Genomic DNA, 21,567 nt, shown 5'->3' with positions numbered 1-21,567 from the left:
AAAGAATAAGAAATCAGGAAAGGGGCAAATAGTTTTTCACACCACTGTAAATAGTCTCCAAAGAATGGGGGGGGGGGGGGGGGGGGTTGTTGGGGAAGTGGCTTGGCGGTAAAATACAAGCAATGTTGTGGAGAGCTGGGGTGTTCCGTTCGAGGTCAGACTACAATGTGCCACTGTGCTCCAGTTCACAAAGCAGAAAGGAGAACTGCAGCCCACTTCAAGTCATGGGTGCAACACAAGCATGGAGTGACAGCATGCCTTGGGTCAGTTTAAACGCAGTAAAGGTGTCCCCCACACATAGAACATAGAGAAGGTGAACATTGTACATACTTCACGATATTATTTCTTTTCACCTGTTCTTTTCTACACAATGCTTAAAATATTGAGTTCATTTCATGGAAATGTGCAGCATGTAAATGTCAATGTTGTATGTAATAAGTTAAACTAAACCACGATTCAGCATTTATTGCTTTGATTTAAACTCTCCTAAACTTTGCAACAGTACAAGATTACAGATCAAAGTGTTACATTCAAATTTGAGTGAAGCTAACACTTTTACATGATCTGCTACAGGGTGAAATTATATTTATACCCAAATTCTCATCATTCCTACTAATTACATGTTTCGATTCAATAGAGTACAGTTTACACTAAAATTGTGTTTTTCAATGACCATCAAGAAAAGCCATGTCACTAGGAAAAACAATAATTGAGTTTCAGCAGAAATGTTTACTGATGGGCAATTGTATGTATTGCATATTCAATAGTGGGCATCACATTACAGCAGTATTAACTCTGCTCCTCACAGTATGATTCACGTTCCGGGTCCTCCCTGCATGGAGATTGCATGTTCTCCCTTTGTCTGCACTGGTTTCCTCCCACAGTCATGCAGGTTAGGTGGATTGATGATGCTAAATTGGCCCAAGCATTCGTGTGGTGTGTGACTGTGTTTTGCCCTGTGATGGACTTGCTCTCTGTTCAGGGATTGCTCCTGCATTGCACCCTATGCTTGCTGGTCTTAGGCTTTAGCGCCTTTGCAGCCCTGCTCAGGAATAAGCAGGCTTAGAAGATGTTAGGATATGTAAAGAGGTCTAGTTAACAATATTATGCATTAATAATTAATGCATTAATTAATTAATGCAGACAATTATTTTATCATGCGTTAACACAGTTTTTGTTATTATTATTATTATTATTATTATTTTGAAAGCCTCAGTCTCGATAGCAATCGATAGAGATCAGTGATCTTCTTGTTACAGCCCTTTTTGATACACTTTTGCTAGAAGGAAAGTTAGCTTTGTTGATCTGTCCTTGATTCCCTGCACTTGCATGAGTAGCGAAGAGCAAAAAGCTTCTAAAATGGCATGTGGAGAGATACCAAAGTGAATACTCAAAGCAAAATAATCCATGGATGACTTTTTTTGTATTATCGCTGAATCAGACTCCGATTTTAATGCAAGTGATCTGGAGATATACTGTAGATCAAAAACGAAAGTGATTGGTCCCCAGCTGATTGTGGCGCTGAACACGTCCATGTAGCTGATGCACCCATGGCAAAGTTCACCTGGGAAGACAGACCCTTACGATTACAGGACATACAAACCATATTGCGTCTGTGTTAATGTTTAAGTTGAGATTTACAAGAAATATTTTAACTGCAACTATGTAAAGGGAATACTGCTGTTGAAAAGCACCTTATTTGTTTAGCGTATTTGCAAACCAAATGCACGCGCAATCTATTTGAATGTTCCCATACTGCAAACGCTTCAGAGCCTTTCCTGTAGGGACCTCGCGGTTCAGAAACAGTTTCATCCCAAGTGTTCTAAACGCACTCAATCAGTCCATCAATTGTTCCTGATAGAAATGTTTGTACTTATAAGTACAATAACCTCACTGTAAACTTGCACTACAGTTATAACGTGGCATAACCTTAGTCACTTTATAAAGCGCGTATTTACATATGATGACGACTGGCATCTAAGTCGAATTAGATTTCCAAGCGCTATCTTCATTTTTAAGATGAAATGCAGTAAAGCATGTTTATTACATTATACAGAAAAGTTTTAAACTTCATTAAAATATTGTATATTGTTAATAATTAAACATGTGAGGACACAGTGGCGCTTCGCTAGCAACGAGCTGGCGCCCTGTTCAGGGATTGTTCCTGGCTCGTGCTGGTATGCCTGTTGGGATTGGCGTGACCCTGGATGGATAGATGGATGGAATAATTAAACATGTACTACGAAGATATTTTAATGTTTCATAAAAGTTTTGAAGAATCACGTTCTAAGATTACAGATGGCTTGGCATCTATTACAGAGCTGATTGTGTGGCAATTAGTTACTTGGAGAAAGAAAAGGAAGGACAGGAATAGGAGGTTAGTACGTTTGAGAGAGACAGTACTGCTGCAGTAAATTATTTCATCGAAGGTTGCGCACAGCGCAGCAAGCATCTTATGGGAGGCAGGAACAATCTCTAGACAGGGCGCCAGCTCATCGCTAATACTGCACTACCGTGTCCCCATGTTTAATACATGCTTTAATTCCTATCATTATGAGAATGATATCAAGTATACATTTTAATATTTAAATTGTTCAGAGAGCTGTAATATCATGAATCTAATGTATTCTGTGTCCTATTGGCAGAAGAGAAAGCCTGTTTAAGAAGCACATAGTGATTCACACACATAGAGCACATAAAAGAACACATAGAAAGAAGCATTTAACGTGCTACTTTAATTACGATGGTCTGAGAAACTAGTAAATTAAACGATTTTAAGATGAAGTTAATGACGTTCGACTTTGATGACAAAATATAGTACACGATTAAAGTGGAAATTTCAAGATTAAAGTTGACATTTGGACATTTTCTTTCAACTGTGTTCCTATTTTGTTTTTCTTTTCTCGGTACCCTAATACGCTTCCATATGACACTCAGACGGTGGGCTAAGACTCGCCTTTTCATGGCGACTTTGATATCTGACCACTTCTTATTTATTTTAAACACTTTGTGACTTGAACTTTCAAGTTTCTTCACCACTCTGTTACTTGATCAACTTCCTTTTGTTGTTTATATCACTGCTTAAACCAACAAGGAGTATGTTTTTCCTTGCCTCCACTTGGTATTCGCTGAAATAGTGATAAAGGATAAAGTTGGAAACATACTCATAAGCGAGGAGAGTGTGTTGAGCAGATGGAAAGAGTACTTTGAAAGGCTGATGAATGAAGAGAACGAGAGAGAGAGAAGGTTGGATGATGTGAAGATAGTGAATCAGGAAGTGCAACAGATTAGCAGGGAAGAAGTAAGGACGGCTATGAAGAGGATGAAGAAAGGAAAGGCCGTTCATCCAGATGACATACCTGTGGAAGCATAGAGCTGTTTAGGAGAGATGGCAGTGGAGTTTTTAACCAGATTGTTTAATGGAATCTTGGAAAGTGAGTGGATGTCTGAGGAGTGGAGAAGAAGTGTACTGGTACCAATTTTTAAGAATAACGGGGATGTGCAGAGCTGTAGTAACTACAGGGGGATAAAATTGATGAGCCACAGCATGAAGTTATGGGAAAGAGTAGTGGTATGGTTTCATGCCAGGAAAGAACACCACTTTTACAATGTTTGCTCTGAGGGTGTTGATGGAGAAGGGTAGAGAAGGCCAAAAGGAATCTTTGTGGACCTGGAAAAAACATATGACAGGGTGCCTCGAGAGGAGGTGTGGTATTGTATGATGAAGTCGGGAGTGGCAGAGAAATATGTAAGAGTTGTACAGGATATTTATGAGGGAAGTGTGACAGTGGTGAGGTCTGTGGTAGGAGTGACAGATGCATTCAAGGTGGAGGTGGAATTACTTCAGGGATCGGCTCTGAGCCCTTTCTTATTTGCAATGATGATGGACAGGTTGACAGATGAGATTAGACAGGAGTCCCCGTGGACAGAAAGAAGACAATTACAGACAATTTCAAACAAGGCAAACCAGTTTACAGTAGATAAGAGTAAAAACAAAGTGTCAGTTCACAGTGTTCCCGGAAAGAAACTACCTTTTGGCAATGTCTACGGTTCTTTGAAATTAATAATAACTCAGCCATCCCTTGAGTATCCTCCATCAGGTGACTGTATATTTTTCCATCAATATCTGATATGTAAACATACAATGGTATCATACTGTGTATGCTGTTAATAGTTTTATTGCCATTGCAAGGACATTTAGTATACGTGCCAACAAAAACAAACAACATAGCTAATGAGAAGTCCAGCTAAATGTTTGCTATGGGTGAAAGTAAAAAATCTATTTTAAAACAACAATTAAAGTCCCATTTGAGAAAAACTGGATAGGTCCCAGCACTGAACAATGAGTTATGGCCTTATCTAATTTCACACAAATGATAGAACACTACCATTAGAGCTCTAAACAGCCCAGCATGATTTTCAAATGTGCATAATACAGTTTATTGCAGTGGTGAATTATATAAAAGCAGCACTTATCTATCTATGTATAAAAGATTGTAAGGGATGTCTGTCTGTCACACAAAAATATGTGCACCCAGGTCTTTAAAGCTTGATCTTGGTCTCAGTCAATAGCTTACCCACGACCCATAAATTTGACATCAAGTCTCTCTCACGGTCACCTGAGACATGGCACAGTGCATCACTGACAAGAAATAATCAACTGCATGCAAACAGAATGGAGATGCTGGCATGCAGCCCTGCTTACATTCAGACCTATAACATCTGCAGGAAACACTGACAGCTAAACAACAAACAGTAAGACAGCAAGAAACTGCCACACATATCAAAGCTAAAAATCAGCCTGAACTTCCACAGAAAGTTCAAGAATAAATGATTAAGGACTCATACTCAATATCAACAGCTCCTTATCTTTTACATACAGTACATGTGATCCTCTTTTCATAATGTTCCCCGACATAGTGCTCACATGTTTAAATGAGTTGAGGGCAAAAAAAGCAAACACCATCATGCCCAAACACATGCATGCCTGACAACTTCAATAACTTACCATATTCATAGCTGATCAGATGAAATGTTTAAGAAAATACTTTCATGGCCTACAACTACAGACATCTCTTCTCATTTCCTTAGAAAACTAGATTTCATAAATGCAACCATACATACTGTATATTGACACGTTAGTTGTTCCAGTATATCTGAGTCCAATGTACCATTTTGCTTTGCAAAAACAATTCATAAATGAAGCAATTTCTCAGCCATTCAGATTCACGCAATTGATCCAGCAACACTGCAATTCGCATCATGTAATTTTACAAAAGATTTGACGCACACCCCACAATTTTACTAGAAGCATCAGCAAAAATGTGATGTCTTCAAAAACAGCAACTTTTTCTTTTCTCTACCACTTTGTGATAACAATTTAATTGCCTCGCTGGATTATGGCTTTCACCTTACACTCCATCTTTTTCTCTCATCGTCAGTTGTGTTAAGCCAGATTGCTTTCACAACAGACACTTTCCCCCTTTCTTTCATCTTCACCAATCTATGAGAAATGATTCAGTCCAAAACTGGCTTATGTAATGTTGCAGGCACTAACTATTATGATATTATATTTCACATCATTTACGCAGAGAGATTCAACCCACAGTCATACCCTTGGTCAAGCGTATTCTTTGTTTTCTGTGTACATGACAAAACCGATTCAATAACCAGCATTAACTGCTTTTTAAAGTAATCAAAATTAAAAAAAAAAAAATTAAAGTATGCAATAGACCTAAGCCACAACTATATCTCACGGATGTACTTTTTTTTAGAATGTGTTAGAAACAGACAAATGAAAGACAATGCTTTTCAGTGAGTAAAAATAATTACTTATTTTCACCACTTTATTTTCCTTAGAAGGAATGAGCTTTAAGTTGCCTTTATAATAATGCTATCAATAACACATTTTGTTTGGGACTTTCACACACGCCACCTCTGACTACTTGTTCCATTCCCTACTTGATCCGTGCTCCTTATCTTTCTCAAACATATGAGCCTCTGTTGATAATCCCCCAGCATATGGTACCAGTTTATTCAGAATTCATAAGCAAGTTAATTATTATGTTGGTGGATCTAACCCTTTTCAATTTCAATTTTCAATTCCCTATTATTTGAGGACCTTGTCCTCATCTCCTAGTGAATGTATCATTTCCTGCATCAAGTAGCACTAGAATATCATCAAGTTCTTACAGAACTAAAAATCAAACAAACTTTCCAGTAGATTGTATTTTTTTAAAATCAGAATAAACTTCCAACCACATTACTTTCTCAGGAATTTTAGAAAACGTGGGTCAATGATTATAAAGTGCCTTCTGGACTAAATCTGTGCCTGTGTAGCTACTCTGGCACCACTGATGTTTACAGACAGTAGAGCTTCAGTTGTCAAATCTGCCAAGCTGTTTTGATGGAACTTTGTGCAGTGTTATGTTACAGCCTTATGCTTACTTTCTTTATTATTGTTGTTTTTCTCATTTTTGAATCATTATACTTCATGTTGTGGTATTATTTCTATTAATTTGTTTGTTTGTGGTTTATTATTTACCATATCCTTAAATGTGCAACCATTCCTTGTGTTATGTGGGCAGAACCTCAAGAGGTGGATCCACTCAGATGTCACTGCTGTTGGGTCCTCCATTTGGTTTAATATAATGACTAGAAATGATGATTCAGTGGTGGTTCACTGAGTGTGGTTAGGAGTGGTTTTGTGGAAGTATTGCTTTTTTTGTGGTTTTTCTGTCTTTTTGCTATCTGATTGTGTATTGGGACGTGTTTGCTTTCAATTGCCTTTGAGCATATCCCTTTTGTTCTCTTAAGCATTGTAATACATATTTTAATTTATAAAGATTCTGTTTAAGCTGTCTTTACAAGCCTCAGTTTTTACCATTTATCCTAGAAATTTGATTCTGTTCATCTGGACAAAGTTTTTAAGTGGGAGAAATATTTCGAGACTTATCCAAGTCTCTTCCTCAGTCTCAATTGACTGCAGGTTTCCAAAACCTTATAAACAGAACCTTTGCTTAATCACAGAGACTAGCACCATTGACAAAGGGCCAGTTGATCAGTGATATGCAAATTGTCCACTGATTAGTAGACGTGTGAACCATTCATAGAGGGTTGAGGAATGGCTGCAGTCACAGCATTGTAAGATGGAGACAGATGTACCCTTAGGCCCCCTCCTCTGTTCAGAGATGGTCGTTCCTTTTCACGTAAATGGCCTCCTTGATTCCTCTCTCAAACCAGCACTCCTCCCTGTCCAGGATGTGCACCTCTTCATCTTTAAAGGAGTGACCACTATCCTGTAGATGTAAATAGACTGCAGAGTCCTGGCCTGACGAGGAAGCTCTTCTGTGTTGTGACATGCGCTTAGCCAGTGGATGCTTGGTTTCCCCGATGTACAATTCACGGCACTCCTCCTGGCACTTAACTGTGTAAACTATGTTACTCTGTTTGTGCCGTGGGACCCGGTCCTTGGGATGGACCAATCTTTGGCGTAGCGTATTTTGGGGTTTGAAAGCCACTGAGACCTGGTGTTTCGAGAAAATGCGCCTCAGCTGTTCCGATACTCCTGACACATACGGGATCACTAAGGGTTTTCGCTTAGGCAGTGGATGTCCTTCCTCTCTCATGAATCGCTTGGAGCGTTCTTTAGGTGTCCTCCCTGCTTTGACAAAGGACCAACTGGGATATCCACATTTACTCAGGGCCTTTTTGACGTGGTGTTCTTCTGCTTCCTTGGCCTCTGAGTCTGTGGGAATCGTGTTAGCTCTGTGTTGTAGAGTCCTAATGACACCTAGTTTGTGCTCTAGTGGATGGTGAGAGTCAAACCTTAGATACTGGTCCGTATGTGTGGGTTTACGGTACACATCCACTTTCAAATGTCCCCCGTTGACGATGGAAATTTCACAGTCTAAGAAGGCTAGCTTGTTATTTTTCATATCCTCTCTGGTGAACTTGATGTGTTTGTCCACCCCGTTGATGTGGTCTGTGAACTGTGGTACCTCCTGAGATCTGATTTTCACCCAGGTGTCATCCACATATCTGAACCAATGGCTCAGTGGTGTTCCAGGATAGGATGATAGAGCCCTCTTTTCCACTTTTTCCATATATAGATTGGCTACTATAGGTGAAACAGGGGAACCCATGGCACACCCGTGCTTCTGCCTGTAGTACTGGCTTTTGTATATGAAATATGTTGATTGAAGACACAGTTCCAAAAGCAGGCACACTTGGTCTGCGTTGAGAGAGGTTCTTTTACTGAGAGTGGGGTCATTCTGTAATCTCTTACGTACTACCTCCACTGCTTCAGTCACTGGGACACAAGTGAACAGAGATGTAACATCAAATGAGACCAAGGTTTCTTCTGCCTCCATAATGACCTCTCTCACTTTCTCCACGAAATCCAATGTGTTCTGAATGTGGTGTTTTGATCTGCCTACCATCGGGTTAAGAACAGCGGCCAGGAACTTGGAGATGTTATACGTGACTGAATTGATCATGCAGACAATGGGTCTTAAAGGAGCACCCTGTTTGTGTATTTTTGGTAGACCATACAGACTTGGTGTAGATTCCCCTGGGTATAATCTGTGGTATGTGGTCTGGTCAATAGCATTGTCCTGAACTAACTACTTAAGACAATCTATCACCTTTTTCTTGTAACCACTACCTGGATCTCGCTTTAAGGGCTCATAAGTATTTTTATCACTGAGCAGAGATAAAATTTTCTCATGGTAGTCTGTCTGGTTTAGCACAACTGTGCATCTCCCCTTGTCCGCTGGAAGGATGATGATGTTGTTGTCCTTGCTGAGTGCCGTGAGGGCCTTCCTCTCCTCAATGCTGATATTGGATGCAGGGGGTTTTGCATTGCTGAGACATGCCGAAACTTTTATCCGCAGTTGTTCTGCTTCCAAATCAGCAATGTTGTTGTTTCTGATAGCAGATTCTGTGGCTGTAATCAGTTCCACTAGCGGGATTTGTTTCGGTGTGACTGCAAAATTTAACCCTTTAGAAAGGACATTTTTCTCTGCTTGGGTGAGTTGTTTGTCAGACAGGTTCTTCACCCATTTGTCCACATCTTTAGTTTCTGTCTGGCATCCTTCTCTCTGCTGGTTGTGGAGGACACTCCCCATAGTGTGCTGGTGTTTGTGGCGCACAGCAAGTAGATCAAACTTCCTCTTTTGCCTGGTTTTAGACTTTTCATGCTGTGCTAGACGAGCCTTCTCGGTGAACTCAAGCACCTGCTGAAGTGTTTTCTCATCTAGAAGTGAAGAAAGTCTTTGGTGGATCTGCTTCTCTTTGGATTTTAAAACATCAATAGTGAAGTTAGTTTGTCTCACCCGTTCATTTAGCAGCTGACTCTGTGCCTTCTGGAGGATTTTGTTAGGTCGCAGGCCTTTTACTGACGATTTCATCTGTAGATTTTTAGGAGTGATCCCGCTCTGTCTACATCTGAGGCTGAATCTCAGATGGCTCCTGTAGTCTGCCATCTTGCGTGCTGTTTGCTCATACTCACGTACAAGCTTTAGGCCGTCCTTGCCAAAGTGGCTCTCGATGTCTCGATGCATGCTCAATAATCCAGGTAAGGAAATCCTAGAAATTTGATTCTGTTCATCTGGACAAAGTTTTTAAGTGGGAGAAATATTTCGAGACTTATCCAAGTCTCTTCCTCAGTCTCAATTGACTGCAGGTTTCCCCAACCTTATAAACAGTACCTTTGCTTAATCACAGAGACTAGCACCATTGACAAAGGGCCAGTTGATCAGTGATATGCAAATTGTCCACTGATTAGTAGACGTGTGAACCATTCATAGAGGGTTGAGGAATGGCTATTTATGATATTTTTGTGTACTTTTAGACATTCAAGTTATTTTGAACATTAAAAGCCTGCTGTCTAATTTTTGGGCCTGGTTAGGCCAAACCTGCCTGTGGAATTGGGAGCTCAGGCTACCTGGGGTGAGGCCTGTTTTAGGCAATGCACTTAATTTCACAACACAATGAACCACTCTAAGATATAAAAAAGCAGAAAATTAAATGTAGGGAGCAGCATATTCATGCCTGGACAAACCGGTGAGGAAAGCAGGCTCTATTGTAGGCACAGAGCTGGACAGTTTGACATCCGTGGCAGAGCAACGGGCGCTCAGAAGGTTCCTATCAATTATGAAGAGTCCAATGCATCCACTAAACTGTGTCATCTCCAGACAGAAGAGCAGCTTCAGCGACAGACTGCTGTCACTGTCCTGTTCCACTGACAGACTGAGAAGATCGTTCCTCCCCCAAACTATGCGACTCTTCAGTTCCACCCAGGGGGGTAAACGTTAACATTATACAAAGTTATTGTCTGTTATACCTGCATTTTTATTACTCTTTAATTTAATATTGTTTTTTGTATCAGTATGCTGCTGCTGGAGTATGTGAATTTCCCCTTGGGATTAATAAAGTATCTATCTATCTATCTATCTATCTATCTATCTATCTATCTATCTATCTATCTATCTATCTATCTATCTATCTATCTATCTATCTATCTATCTATCTATCTATCTATCTATCTATCTATCTATCTATCTATCTATTCTACAGTAGGCTCTGGCAGATGTGGAATTACGTTTTCATGGATATTACAGTCAACTCAATAGTCATCAACCTCCTAATGTTCGTTTGTAGAATTGCTAAAATTACAAGAACTAATCACAAAAAATAAAGATAAAAATGAAAAAGAAAATTAACATAAACCCTGACTGCACCCTAGCATGAAGCATGCTGAACTCAACTAACCAGGACTTAAGGTGGTGGGATTTAAGTTCTTGTTTTCCTGTGCTTTATCTACCTTTTGTGAACTGTCGGTATTCATATTTTCTGTACAAGTATTGCTCGTGTGTCTGGTGAGCAGTTTTTTCATTTGAAATTCATTGTTTTTACTGCCTTTTCTTGACTGTTACCCCAGTGGTAGAAAACATTTTTTGTACAGTCATCACCATCATTCAGATGACTGTGCACAAAAGCTTCTCTATTTTGGCCATTTCTTTGTCTCACCTTAAGTTTTGGATTCTTTTCTTTGAATATATAATTTGTGCATAGGTGGCTTAAATGCCACACTTTATTTGAGTTTGGACCTCCTGGGATACCGTATGTTTTATATTTTGGCTGTTTGCACTTGGTTTTGTGTGTGGTAGCACCTTTGCCTCACAGTAAGGAGACCAGGATTTGCGTCTCAGATCCTCCCTGTGTGGAGTGTGCAAGGTCTCCCCGTGTTTTTCCGGGCTTCTGCTGGGTCCTCTGGCTTCTTCCCACTATCCAAAGACATGCAGGTTAGGTGACTTTGCAATGCTAAATTGGCTCTAGGATGTTTTTAGTGTGTGTGTGTATTTTTGCCCTGCAATGGACCGTAGGCTCCAGCACCCCCATGACCCCAGTATGGATTAAGCAGAGTAGAAAATTACATGACATGACTTTGCTATACGGTTCTTTCTGATCCCTGCCTTAGACTTTGATTTAGCCTTCTCCTTTTTGCTGCTGTTCAAGTCCTACTCATTTCCTTCTTACCATTTCCCTTTGGATACTATTTCACTCAAAGTGGCTATTACAGTTAGGTACATAAGTGTTCCATTTGGCATTAAGTTTAAAATTTTTTAGTTTTATTTTTTATTTACCCTGGCTGAATCATAACACTTTGTTTTGGGCTATTGATGGTTTTTGTTCTTTGCTTTAGGTGTATTAGGGTAGAAACTGTGATGTAGGCATAGTTTTGTTGTTTTCTTATTTAAATTGAAAATGTAATATTGTTCATATTTTCTTTCACTTTTTTATGTTGTGTTTTGGTTGTATCTAATAATTGTAAATCACAACAGCAGTTGTAAATGATAATAATTTCTGACCGTCGCTCTTATTGCTGTTTTTCCATACAATTGACTAACTCCCACCATTTACAGTAGCACCTGTGTTGTTTTTATATGTCTGTGAATTTAGCCTGTCCACATATGTGTCGCCTAACTTTTGTTAATATCTTTGATTTTTCCAGTTTGAAGGACTACAATGTAATGTGGATACTGTCAGATTTCTGAGGAGACAATGAGCTCTCAACAGTAGTTCAGTCCCGTTAGTTTCAATAAACAGCTTCTCTAAATGTTTCAGTTTTGGCTGCTTCAGAAGGTAGTGATAACACATTATTCTTTCCATTTCTCCACAGGATAGCTCATGCTTTGCCAATGTCTATTTTATGCTGTTTTTTCTTTGGTAAAATTATATTACTCTGAGCCAAAAGGGTTACATGTTACCATTAATTATTAGGCAGCATTCACAAGATGGCAAAACAACTAACATGTTGTATATGGGTTGATAATCATTTGTATGATGGTGTATGTAGGGGATTAAAAGAGAGAATGAATGATTGGGTGCCACAGAGGCCAAATTACGCTAAAACCCTTGGCATTAAGTTATCATTCTTCTTAAATGTATTTTTATTTTCATAAAACACACGTTATCTTAAAAGCATATGTAGTATTAGTGACAAGAGTGTATAGTCAAATAGTAAAGCACACGTAGGATAAGCGACTTTCTCCAAAGGTCATAGAATAAGACAGTGAAAGATTTATAGCTGCAAAGATATCAGGTCTTGATGTTCAAAGGAAATGAAAACAAAACAGGGATTATATCCCAAAAGACCTTTGTGGCTTGATAAACTGGTTTCCTTTCTACTACATCATCTTCTATGCAGTTTTGAAAGTAAATATTTTGATACTCCCTTATATCTTTTTTCTTACAGATGCTTAAAGAAGAACTATACAGATGATTTACCATCCATAAGCGTTACGCTGATTTACTTGGATGAAGCTCTCACCATCTTACAGCGTGCTATTCGGAGCATCATTGATAGAACTCCGTCTCATTTATTGAAGGAAATCATTCTTGTAGATGACCACAGTATAAATGGTTTGTGTTTGTCAAAACTAGGAAGTAATAAGCATAACACCTTTACCATCCTTTGAGAATATATTTTGTTTTTCATTTGCCACTCGCCCTATGGCTAATAATTTGAAAACTATTCACTTGACTGTTTCAATTATTGTATGTAAACCCTATGTGCGATGCACAATTTGTCCAAATCTGGCACTGAAATGTTTATGTAATTTTGCCAACATTTTCCCATTCTATTAAAATATTTGCTTATTTGATGGCTAGAGTGTGCTATAAAAATACCTAAAAAGAATTGCTGAGTGATATGTTCCATCCACTACTGGTCACACAAGTGTTCATGACAATCAGTTCATCATACAACCCATGTTATACATTAACCCTAAATCTTTCAACACCCTTGCACTAAACCTGTCATTTTGAAGTGTTAAACTAACATTTATTATTTGCTCTTAAAAAGAGCAATTACATATTTTACAGCATTCGTAGTATATGAATTATTGTAGCAGTCAACCTCCAATTTGGTTGCCATTTGAATTCTTAAATGAAATTTAAGACGAAATGTATTCGTCATGGAACAGATAAAACTTATTTATATGTTTGTGCCCATTCTGGAGTCCTGTTCTGATACTGAGTCATTCATCATAAAGGATGGCTTTTCATGTGAACATGTCAGTCTACATTATGAATATTAGACCAAAATCAAATAAAACAATAATCCTGCATAGTTTAATCAACTTTTATATGACATGGCATTTTCTTTCTTATAGTTAAGCTAGTTAGAAATTTCAACAATTTAAGAAATCTATGCATTTTATTTAAATTAAATTAATTTTTTAGAGGTGTCCCACAATTTTATTTTTAGTCACATATGACTAACAAAATCTTAGAACAAGATTTTTTTTTTACTTTCTATTGTAGTTTTGAATAAAAGCACTTAAAAATCATCAAAACAGGTATAAAAATGTACAGTACATTCTACTATATTCTGATGACATGGAAAACTAAGTGACACATACTTTGAAGGACGATGTAGTAAAATGTCTAATATATTTTATATTTCAAATATAACAGCTAAAATAATTCAAAAGTAATAAGACAGTGCTGATATATATATAGATATATATATATCCTGCAAAGAGGAATGGGTGAGACTGGCCAAGGATAGGTGTGCCAAGCTTGTGGCATCATATTCAAAAAGATTAACTATGTGATTCTTCAGTTCCACCCGGGGGGGTAAACGTTAACATTATATAAAGTTATTGTCTGTTTTTACCTGCATTATTAACAATCTAAAATGTAATATTGTTTTTTTGTATCAGTAAGGTGCTGCTGGAGTATGTGAATTTCCCCTTGGGATTAATAAAGTATCTATCTATCTATCTATCTATCTATCTATCTATCTATCTATCTATCTATCTATCTATCTATCTATCTATCTATCTATCTATCTATCTATCTATCTATCTATCTATCTATCTATCTATCTATCTATCTATCTATCTATCTATCTATCTATCCTCTTCCGCTTATCCGAGGTCGGGTCGCAGGGGCAGCAGCTTGAGCAGAGATACCCAGGCTTCCCTCTCCCCTCTTCTAGCTCTTCCGGGAGAATCCCGAGGCGTTCCCAGGCCAGCTGGGAGACATAGTCCCTCCAGCGTGTCCTGGGTCTTCCCCGGGGCCTCCTCCCGGTTGGACGTGCCTGGAACACCTCACCAGGGAGGCGTCCAGGAGGCATCCTGATCAGATGCCCGAGCCACCTCATCTGACTCCTCTCGATGTGGAGGAGCAGCGGCTTAACTTTGAGCCCCTCCCGAATGACTGAGCTGCTCACCCTATCTTTAAGGGAGAGCCCAGACACCCTGCGGAGGAAACTTTCAGCCGCTTGTATTCGCGATCTCGTTCTTTCGGTCACTACCCATAGCTCATGACCATAGGTGAGGGTAGGAACATAGATCGACTGGTAAATTGAGAGCTTTGCCTTATGGCTCAGCTCCTTTTACACCACGACAGACTGATGCAGAGCCTGCATCACTGCGGACGCCGCACTGATCCGCCTGTCAATCTCACGCTCCATTCTTCCCTCACTCGTGAACAAGACCCCGAGATACTTGAACTCCTCCACTTGAGGCAGGATCTCGCTCCCAACCCTGAGAGGGCACTCCACCCTTTTCAGCTGAGGACCATGGTCTTGGATTTGGAGGTGCTGATTCCTATCCCAGCCGCTTCACACTCAGCTGCGAACATCATCTGCAAAAAGCAATGACCCAATCCTGAGTCCACCAAATCGGACCCCCTCAAGACCCTGGCTGCGCCTAGAAATTCTGTCCATAAAAGTTATGAACAGAATCGGTGACAAAGGGCAGCCCTGGCGGAGTTCAACTCTCACTGGAAATGGGTTCGACTTACTGCCGGCAATGCGGACCAAGCTCTGACACCGGTTGTACAGGGACCGAACAGCCCTTATCAGGGGGTCAGGTACCCCATACTCCTGGAGCACCCCCCACAGGATTCCCCGAGGGACACGGTCAAATGACTTTTCCAAGGCCACAAAACACATGTAGACTGGTTGGGCGAACTCCCATGCACCCTCCAGGACTCTGCTAAGGGTGTACAGATGGTCCACTGTTCCGTGACTAGTACGAAAACCACACTGTTCCTCCTGAATCCGAGGTTCGAGTATCCAACGAACCCTCCTCTCCAGAAACCCCGAATAGACTTTTCCAGGGAGGCTGAGGAGTGTGATCCCTCTGTAGTTGGAACACACCCTCCAGTCCCCCTTCTTAAAGAGGGGGACCACCGCCCCGGTCTGCCAATCCAGAGGCACTGTCCCTGATGTCCTGTTGCAGAGACGTGTTAACCAAGACAGCCCTACAACATCCAGAGCCTTGAGGAACTCCGGGCGTATCTCATCCACCCCTGGGGCCCTGCCACCAAGGAGTTTTTTGACCACCTCGGTGACCTCAGTCCCAGAGATGGGGGAGCCCACCTCCGAGTCCCCAGGCTCTGCTTCCTCATTGGAAGGCATTTTAGTGCGATTGAGGAGGTCTTCGAAGTACTCCCCCCCACCAACCCACAACATCCCGAGTTGAGGTCAACAGCGCACCATCCCCACCATATACAGTGTTGATACTGCACTGCTTCCCCCTCCTGAGACGCCGGATTGTGGACCAGAATCTCCTCGAAGCCATCCGAAAGTCGTTCTCCATGGCCTCCCCAAACTCCTCCCATGCCCGAGTTTTTGCCTCAGCAACCACCGAAGCCGCATTCCGCTTGGCCTGACGGTACCTATTAGCTGCCCCCACAGGACAAAAGGGACCGGTAGGACTCCTTCTTCAGCTTGACAGCATCCCTCACCGCCGGTGTTCACCAACGGGTTTGGGGATTGCCGCCACGACAGGCACCGACCACCTTACGGCCACAGCTCCAGTCAGCCGCCTCAACAATAGAGGCACAGAACATGGCCCATTCGGACTTAATGTCCCCCACCTCCCTCGGGACATGGTCGAAGTTCTGCCGGAGGTGGGAGTTGAAGCTACCTCTGACAGGGGGCTCTGCCAGACGTTCCCAGCAGACCCTCACAACACGTTTGGGCCTACCAGGCCTGACCGGCATCCTCCCCCACCATCGAAGCCAACTCACAACCAGGTGGTGATCAGTTGACAGCTCCACCCCTCTCTTCACCCGAGTGTCCAAGACATGTGGCCGCAAGTCTGACGACACGACCACAAAGTCGGTCATCGAACTGAGGCCTAGGGTGTCCTGGTGCCAAGTGCACATATGAAAACCCCTATGCTTGAACATGGTGTTTGTTATGGACAATATATATATACTAGCTGTGCTGTAAAGAGACCCAACGTCCTAGAAACTATTGAAATCATCAGAAAAAAATTTGAAATGTAGAGATGTCAGGTAATTGATAGGAACTACTTTGGGCACCTCTCTCCTATGAGGATTTGTTTTGCTGACTTGCTTGCATTGCTTATGCATTAGCAGTGGGAGGAAAAGTAAAAGGGATACCATTTTACCATGTAAGCGACTTTGTCTTTCTTCTGAGGTTTCGTTTTGCTGATATGCTAGCCTCACTTGTGTTATTAGTGGCTAAGCTAGTTTACTGTTTCCTCGGAGGTGGAGCCCTTACCCCTACTTCACCTCTCACTTCTGGGCCAGACAGACAGACACACTTCCATGCTTAGATGTATATATGTAAGATATATATATATATATATATATATATATATATACTGCGGTGGGTTGGCACCCTGCCCAGGATTGTTTCCTGCCTTGTGCCCTGTGTTGGCTGGGATTGGCTCCAGCAGACCCCCGTGACCCTGTGTTCGGATTCAGCGGGTTGAACAATGGATGGATGGATATATATATATATATATACTGCGGTCGGTTGGCACCCTGCCCGGGATTGTTTCCTGCCTTGTGCCCTGTGTTGGCTGGGATTGGCTCCAGCAGACCCCCGTGACCCTGTGTTCAGATTCAGCGGGTTGGAAAATGGATGGATGGATATATATATATTTACAGTAATCCCTCGCTATATCGCGCTTCGCCTTTCGCGGCTTCACTCCATCGCGGATTTTATATGTAAGCATATTTAAATATATATCGCGGATTTTTCACTGCTTCGCGGGTTTCTGCGGACAATGGGTCTTTTAATTTCTGGTACATGCTTCCTCAGTTGGTTTGCCCAGTTGATTTCATACAAGGGACGCTATTGGCAGATGGCTGAGAAGCTACCCAGCTTACTTTCTCACTCTCTTGCGCTGACTTTCTCTGATCCTGACGTAGGGGGATTGAGCAGGGGGGCTGTTCGCACACCTAGACGATACGGACGCTTGTCTAAAAATGCTGAAAGATTATCTTCACGTTGCTATCTTTTGTGCAGCTGCTTCCTGAAACGACATGCTGCATGCTGCACGGTGCTTCGCATACTTAAAAGCTCGAAGGGCACATATTGATTTTTGACTGTTTATTTTTCTCTGTCTCTCTCTATCTCTCTCTCTCTCTCTCTCTTTGTCTGCTCCTGACGGAGGGGGTGTGAGCTGCCGCCTTCAACAGCTTTGTGCTGCGGTGCTTCGCATACTTAAAAGCCAAACAACCCTATTGATTTATTATTGTTTGCTTTTCTCTCTATCTCTGTGACAGTCACTGCTCCTGACACGCACTCCTTTGAAGAGGAAGATATGTTTGCATTCTTTTAATTGTGAGACGGAACTGTCATCTCTGTCTTGTCATGGAGCACAGTTTAAACTTTTGAAAAAGAGACAAATGTTTGTTTGCAGTGTTTGAATAACGTTCCTGTCTCTCTACAACCTCCTGTGTTTCTGCGCAAATCTGTGACCCAAGAATGACAATATAAAAATAACCATATAAACATATGGTTTCTACTTTGTGGATTTTCTTATTTCGCGGGTGGCTCTGGAACGCAACCCCCGCGATGGAGGAGGGATTACTGTATATATATGTATATATATATTATTTAGGAATCATCTGATCTCATGTGTTCCACCCATCATTTGAGGGCAGCATGAGTTAATGGGATTTGTTGAAAAAATATAATACTTATTATTTCATTGCAGACTGTTCCGATTCAGTAGCTTCCTCAAGCTTGTTACTTAATATTATCAACTTTGGCAAGTTTTTGTTGCAGAAATTTACGGTATCATTGCTACTGTGTTTTGCCTTCTTGTTTTTTTTCTTTAATGAGGCTGTCTCTAGTCTTTCTCTTGGTATAAATCTGCCAATAAAAAAGTGTGCAACAAAGTAAAGAGTTACGCTAACTTTAATAACCCTTGTATTTAAAATAACTAGATATGTTGTTGTAAACGTATCCTAAAATGAGGAAACAAAACACAAAAAGCAACATTATTTTAAGGGGATAATGCATATTCAGTGCCATAATATAATATCTGACACATTTTAGGTTTTCTGCATTATTCCATATTTTCACTGATCTCCATTGCCAAAGCTCCACACATTATGTAATTGCAGTCTAATTAATGCTAAGGAACTTTGCCTGTAAGTGGCTGAGACGTGGAGTAATCAAGTCCCAGCTAGGCCCTGCTCTAGGTGGTTTTACAAGCCAGATAGGTGAATAAACATCCCAGGAAGAGCCTATGCAAATTTTAAACAATAAACAGTTAGAGGGAAACCAAAAATAGCATGAAGTGTGGAGGTTTGGCCAGATTCCAATAGTAAAGCACCACTGATGCCAAAGGATTAAATTTCATAGTTAAAAACCTCAGGGCAGAATTGCATCAAAGATTTTTTGAAAGTCAAACTGCACTATGCTGTAGGCTTTGTTTTGATTATTTTTTTTCCACTATTCCGTTTGTCTGTTAAAAAATGCAATTGACTGGTTTGGCAGTTTTTCTTTTGTAAATACATGTTTGGTTAAAGAGAATATTATTTCCATGCGGGAAGTCTTCTGATTATAATTTCCGTAATGTCACAGAGGACAGAATTTAGATTTATGATCTATAATTACTAGTATCATTTTGCCTTCATATTCCTTTTCATTTAAGTACTACTGGCACATGTGTGAGATACTTCCTGTAATTGTGGGAATATTCTTACTAAAGTTTAATAAATTTTATCCATTATTTATGTCTGCTGAACTGGCACTCAGCCCTGGGACTTGTTAATACTATTTACTATGTACTATTTTAAAATCTCTATACACGTGGCTTGTTTTTACTTCTCTTATTCACTTATTTTTTCAGATTTTTTTTAAGGTTATTGGCTATTTGCCACTCATTTTTGATGATTGTTCTAGGGTTCAATTTGCTTGTGCTGTGCCCCCTACACACAGTGGAGAAAGAAGCCTTCCTAGTCATCAAGCCAAAAGAGAGCTCCTTCAGCTCAAGTGACTTGTCGAGCTTCTGATTGTGAAGGGATACTTACTATACTGCTAACTACTGTATACTTTTGTTTGGTAGATGAACTACACGAAGAACTTGACAATTATGTTACATTCATACATGAACAATATCCTGGACTTATAAAGCAAGTTAAACATGCAGAGCAGAAGGGACTCACACAGGCTCGTATTTCTGGATGGAAAGTGGCTACAGGGGATGTAATTGTCATACTGGATGCACATATAGAAGTTCACGTGGGATGGTATGGTTCAGTGTCTCTTAGTTTTATTATGCTTATTCTGTGTTATTCATTTAAAATTTTAGGAGTAAGAATTTTTATTTATTTTTTAAATTCAGAGTACAAAATACTTAAATGCTCAAATGTACAGACTCACCCAACATCTTCATTTTCAATAGGAGAGTGGGAACATTATGAATTGCTTTTTGGTTAATTTATATGACTGAAACAAAAAAAAATAGATAAATATGGCTTCTCTTTTTGTTTTCTCATTTTTGAATAATCAAGGATTTCTATGAAAAAATCTACTACAATACCTAGTTACCTAAGCTGCATTGTTATAGCATGTGCACCTATCAAATGTATCAACTAGTTAGTATTATTTTTAGCATTATTATTATTATTATTATTCTTTCTAATAATGGTAGTGTTACATGAGCCACTATAAAACAAGTGATGTTGAATGTTTGAGCTTTGAGGTTTATATATTTAATTTAGTCACATTTACACAGAAATATATTCAATTAGTCTTTTCAGCTGTATCCACACACAGCAGTATAAATAACACAGGGAGAAAACAGGCTAAAAGATGATGCTCAAAAACACCCAGATTATTTACAACATTAAAATAAAATGAAACCAAAGTAAACTAAACAGCTATAGATTGACTAACATCACCTTTAAAAAGCTGACAATTCTCACAGTGCACCAAATAAGACTTGCAACAGACAGAACACCTCAAAGTGGTAGCCATTAGGCTGAGGGGCAGCAGATTACAAAGACAGGACAGGGATAAGCAGGTTCTGTAAAAAGATCTACCACCTTTGTAGAAATGCTTTGTAGACATACAAAGTGCAAAAGCCTGCATAAATTCTTTTAGTTTTACTAAGAAGGTTGAAGCATGAAATAGAAAGTTTTACAGACTTTGCAAGTCATGAACAATAAACTCATTTATAATAAATAAAACAGGTGTAAATGGTCTTTATAGATATGCGTCACTAAGTAGCTAGACATTAACAAACGATTTCTTGGCATGTATAATGTGTAAGTAAATAGGGCAAAAAACTTTATTAGCCATTATTCATTTTTTCATATTTAAAAGTGTAAGATCTCACATATGAATGATCATTCAATAACATTTATGAGTGCTTGAATAAACTAATAATCTTTTATGCAATATATAATGTTTGTTAATGACTCTTTAATGAGCATTATTATGAAGTGGTGCCAACATTAAGTTCAAACTCACAGCAACACAAAAGCACAAATCCAAAAGTTGCTGTCCAGCAGGTTTCTGGTATAATTGAGCAAACAGGGTTCAAAAGAACTGAGCAACCAGTATACAAGCAACATAATATTCTTCAGAAAGACAAAACACAAACATATAATCATTTATTATGGAACCTATGATCTATCTAATGTTCTTTCTCCAAATGTGACATAACATTCTGAAACCTACTTAATCCAGGCAATCCTGAACAGGGTGCCAATCCGTCACAGGAAATTTAGGCAAGAAAAAAGCGGAGTGAACTTTAACACTGTCTCCATTGA

General features: G+C 39.9%; 2 protein-coding genes across 6 annotated transcripts in view; both read left to right on the top strand.

Annotated features, from left to right (window-relative positions):
* The window catches only part of LOC114657406 (probable polypeptide N-acetylgalactosaminyltransferase 8), a 526,476-nt gene that overhangs the window by 350,416 nt on the left and 154,493 nt on the right, over positions 1-21,567 (top strand). The window lies entirely within an intron of this gene.
* LOC114657413 (probable polypeptide N-acetylgalactosaminyltransferase 8) overlaps positions 1-21,567 on the top strand; it is an 83,224-nt gene that overhangs the window by 28,336 nt on the left and 33,321 nt on the right. For both annotated transcript variants that reach the window (XM_051930779.1, XM_051930785.1), the window contains exons 3-4: positions 12,761-12,927; positions 19,857-20,040. In XM_051930779.1, coding sequence (XP_051786739.1) covers positions 12,761-12,927; positions 19,857-20,040 — 351 coding nt within the window. The remainder of the gene's footprint in view (positions 1-12,760; positions 12,928-19,856; positions 20,041-21,567) is intronic.

Source organism: Erpetoichthys calabaricus, chromosome 1 (genome assembly GCF_900747795.2).
Source record: "Erpetoichthys calabaricus chromosome 1, fErpCal1.3, whole genome shotgun sequence".
Taxonomy (NCBI): Eukaryota; Metazoa; Chordata; class Cladistia; order Polypteriformes; family Polypteridae; genus Erpetoichthys; species Erpetoichthys calabaricus.
Note: the sequence above shows the minus strand (reverse complement) of the source record. Positions and strands in the feature narration are given on the sequence as shown.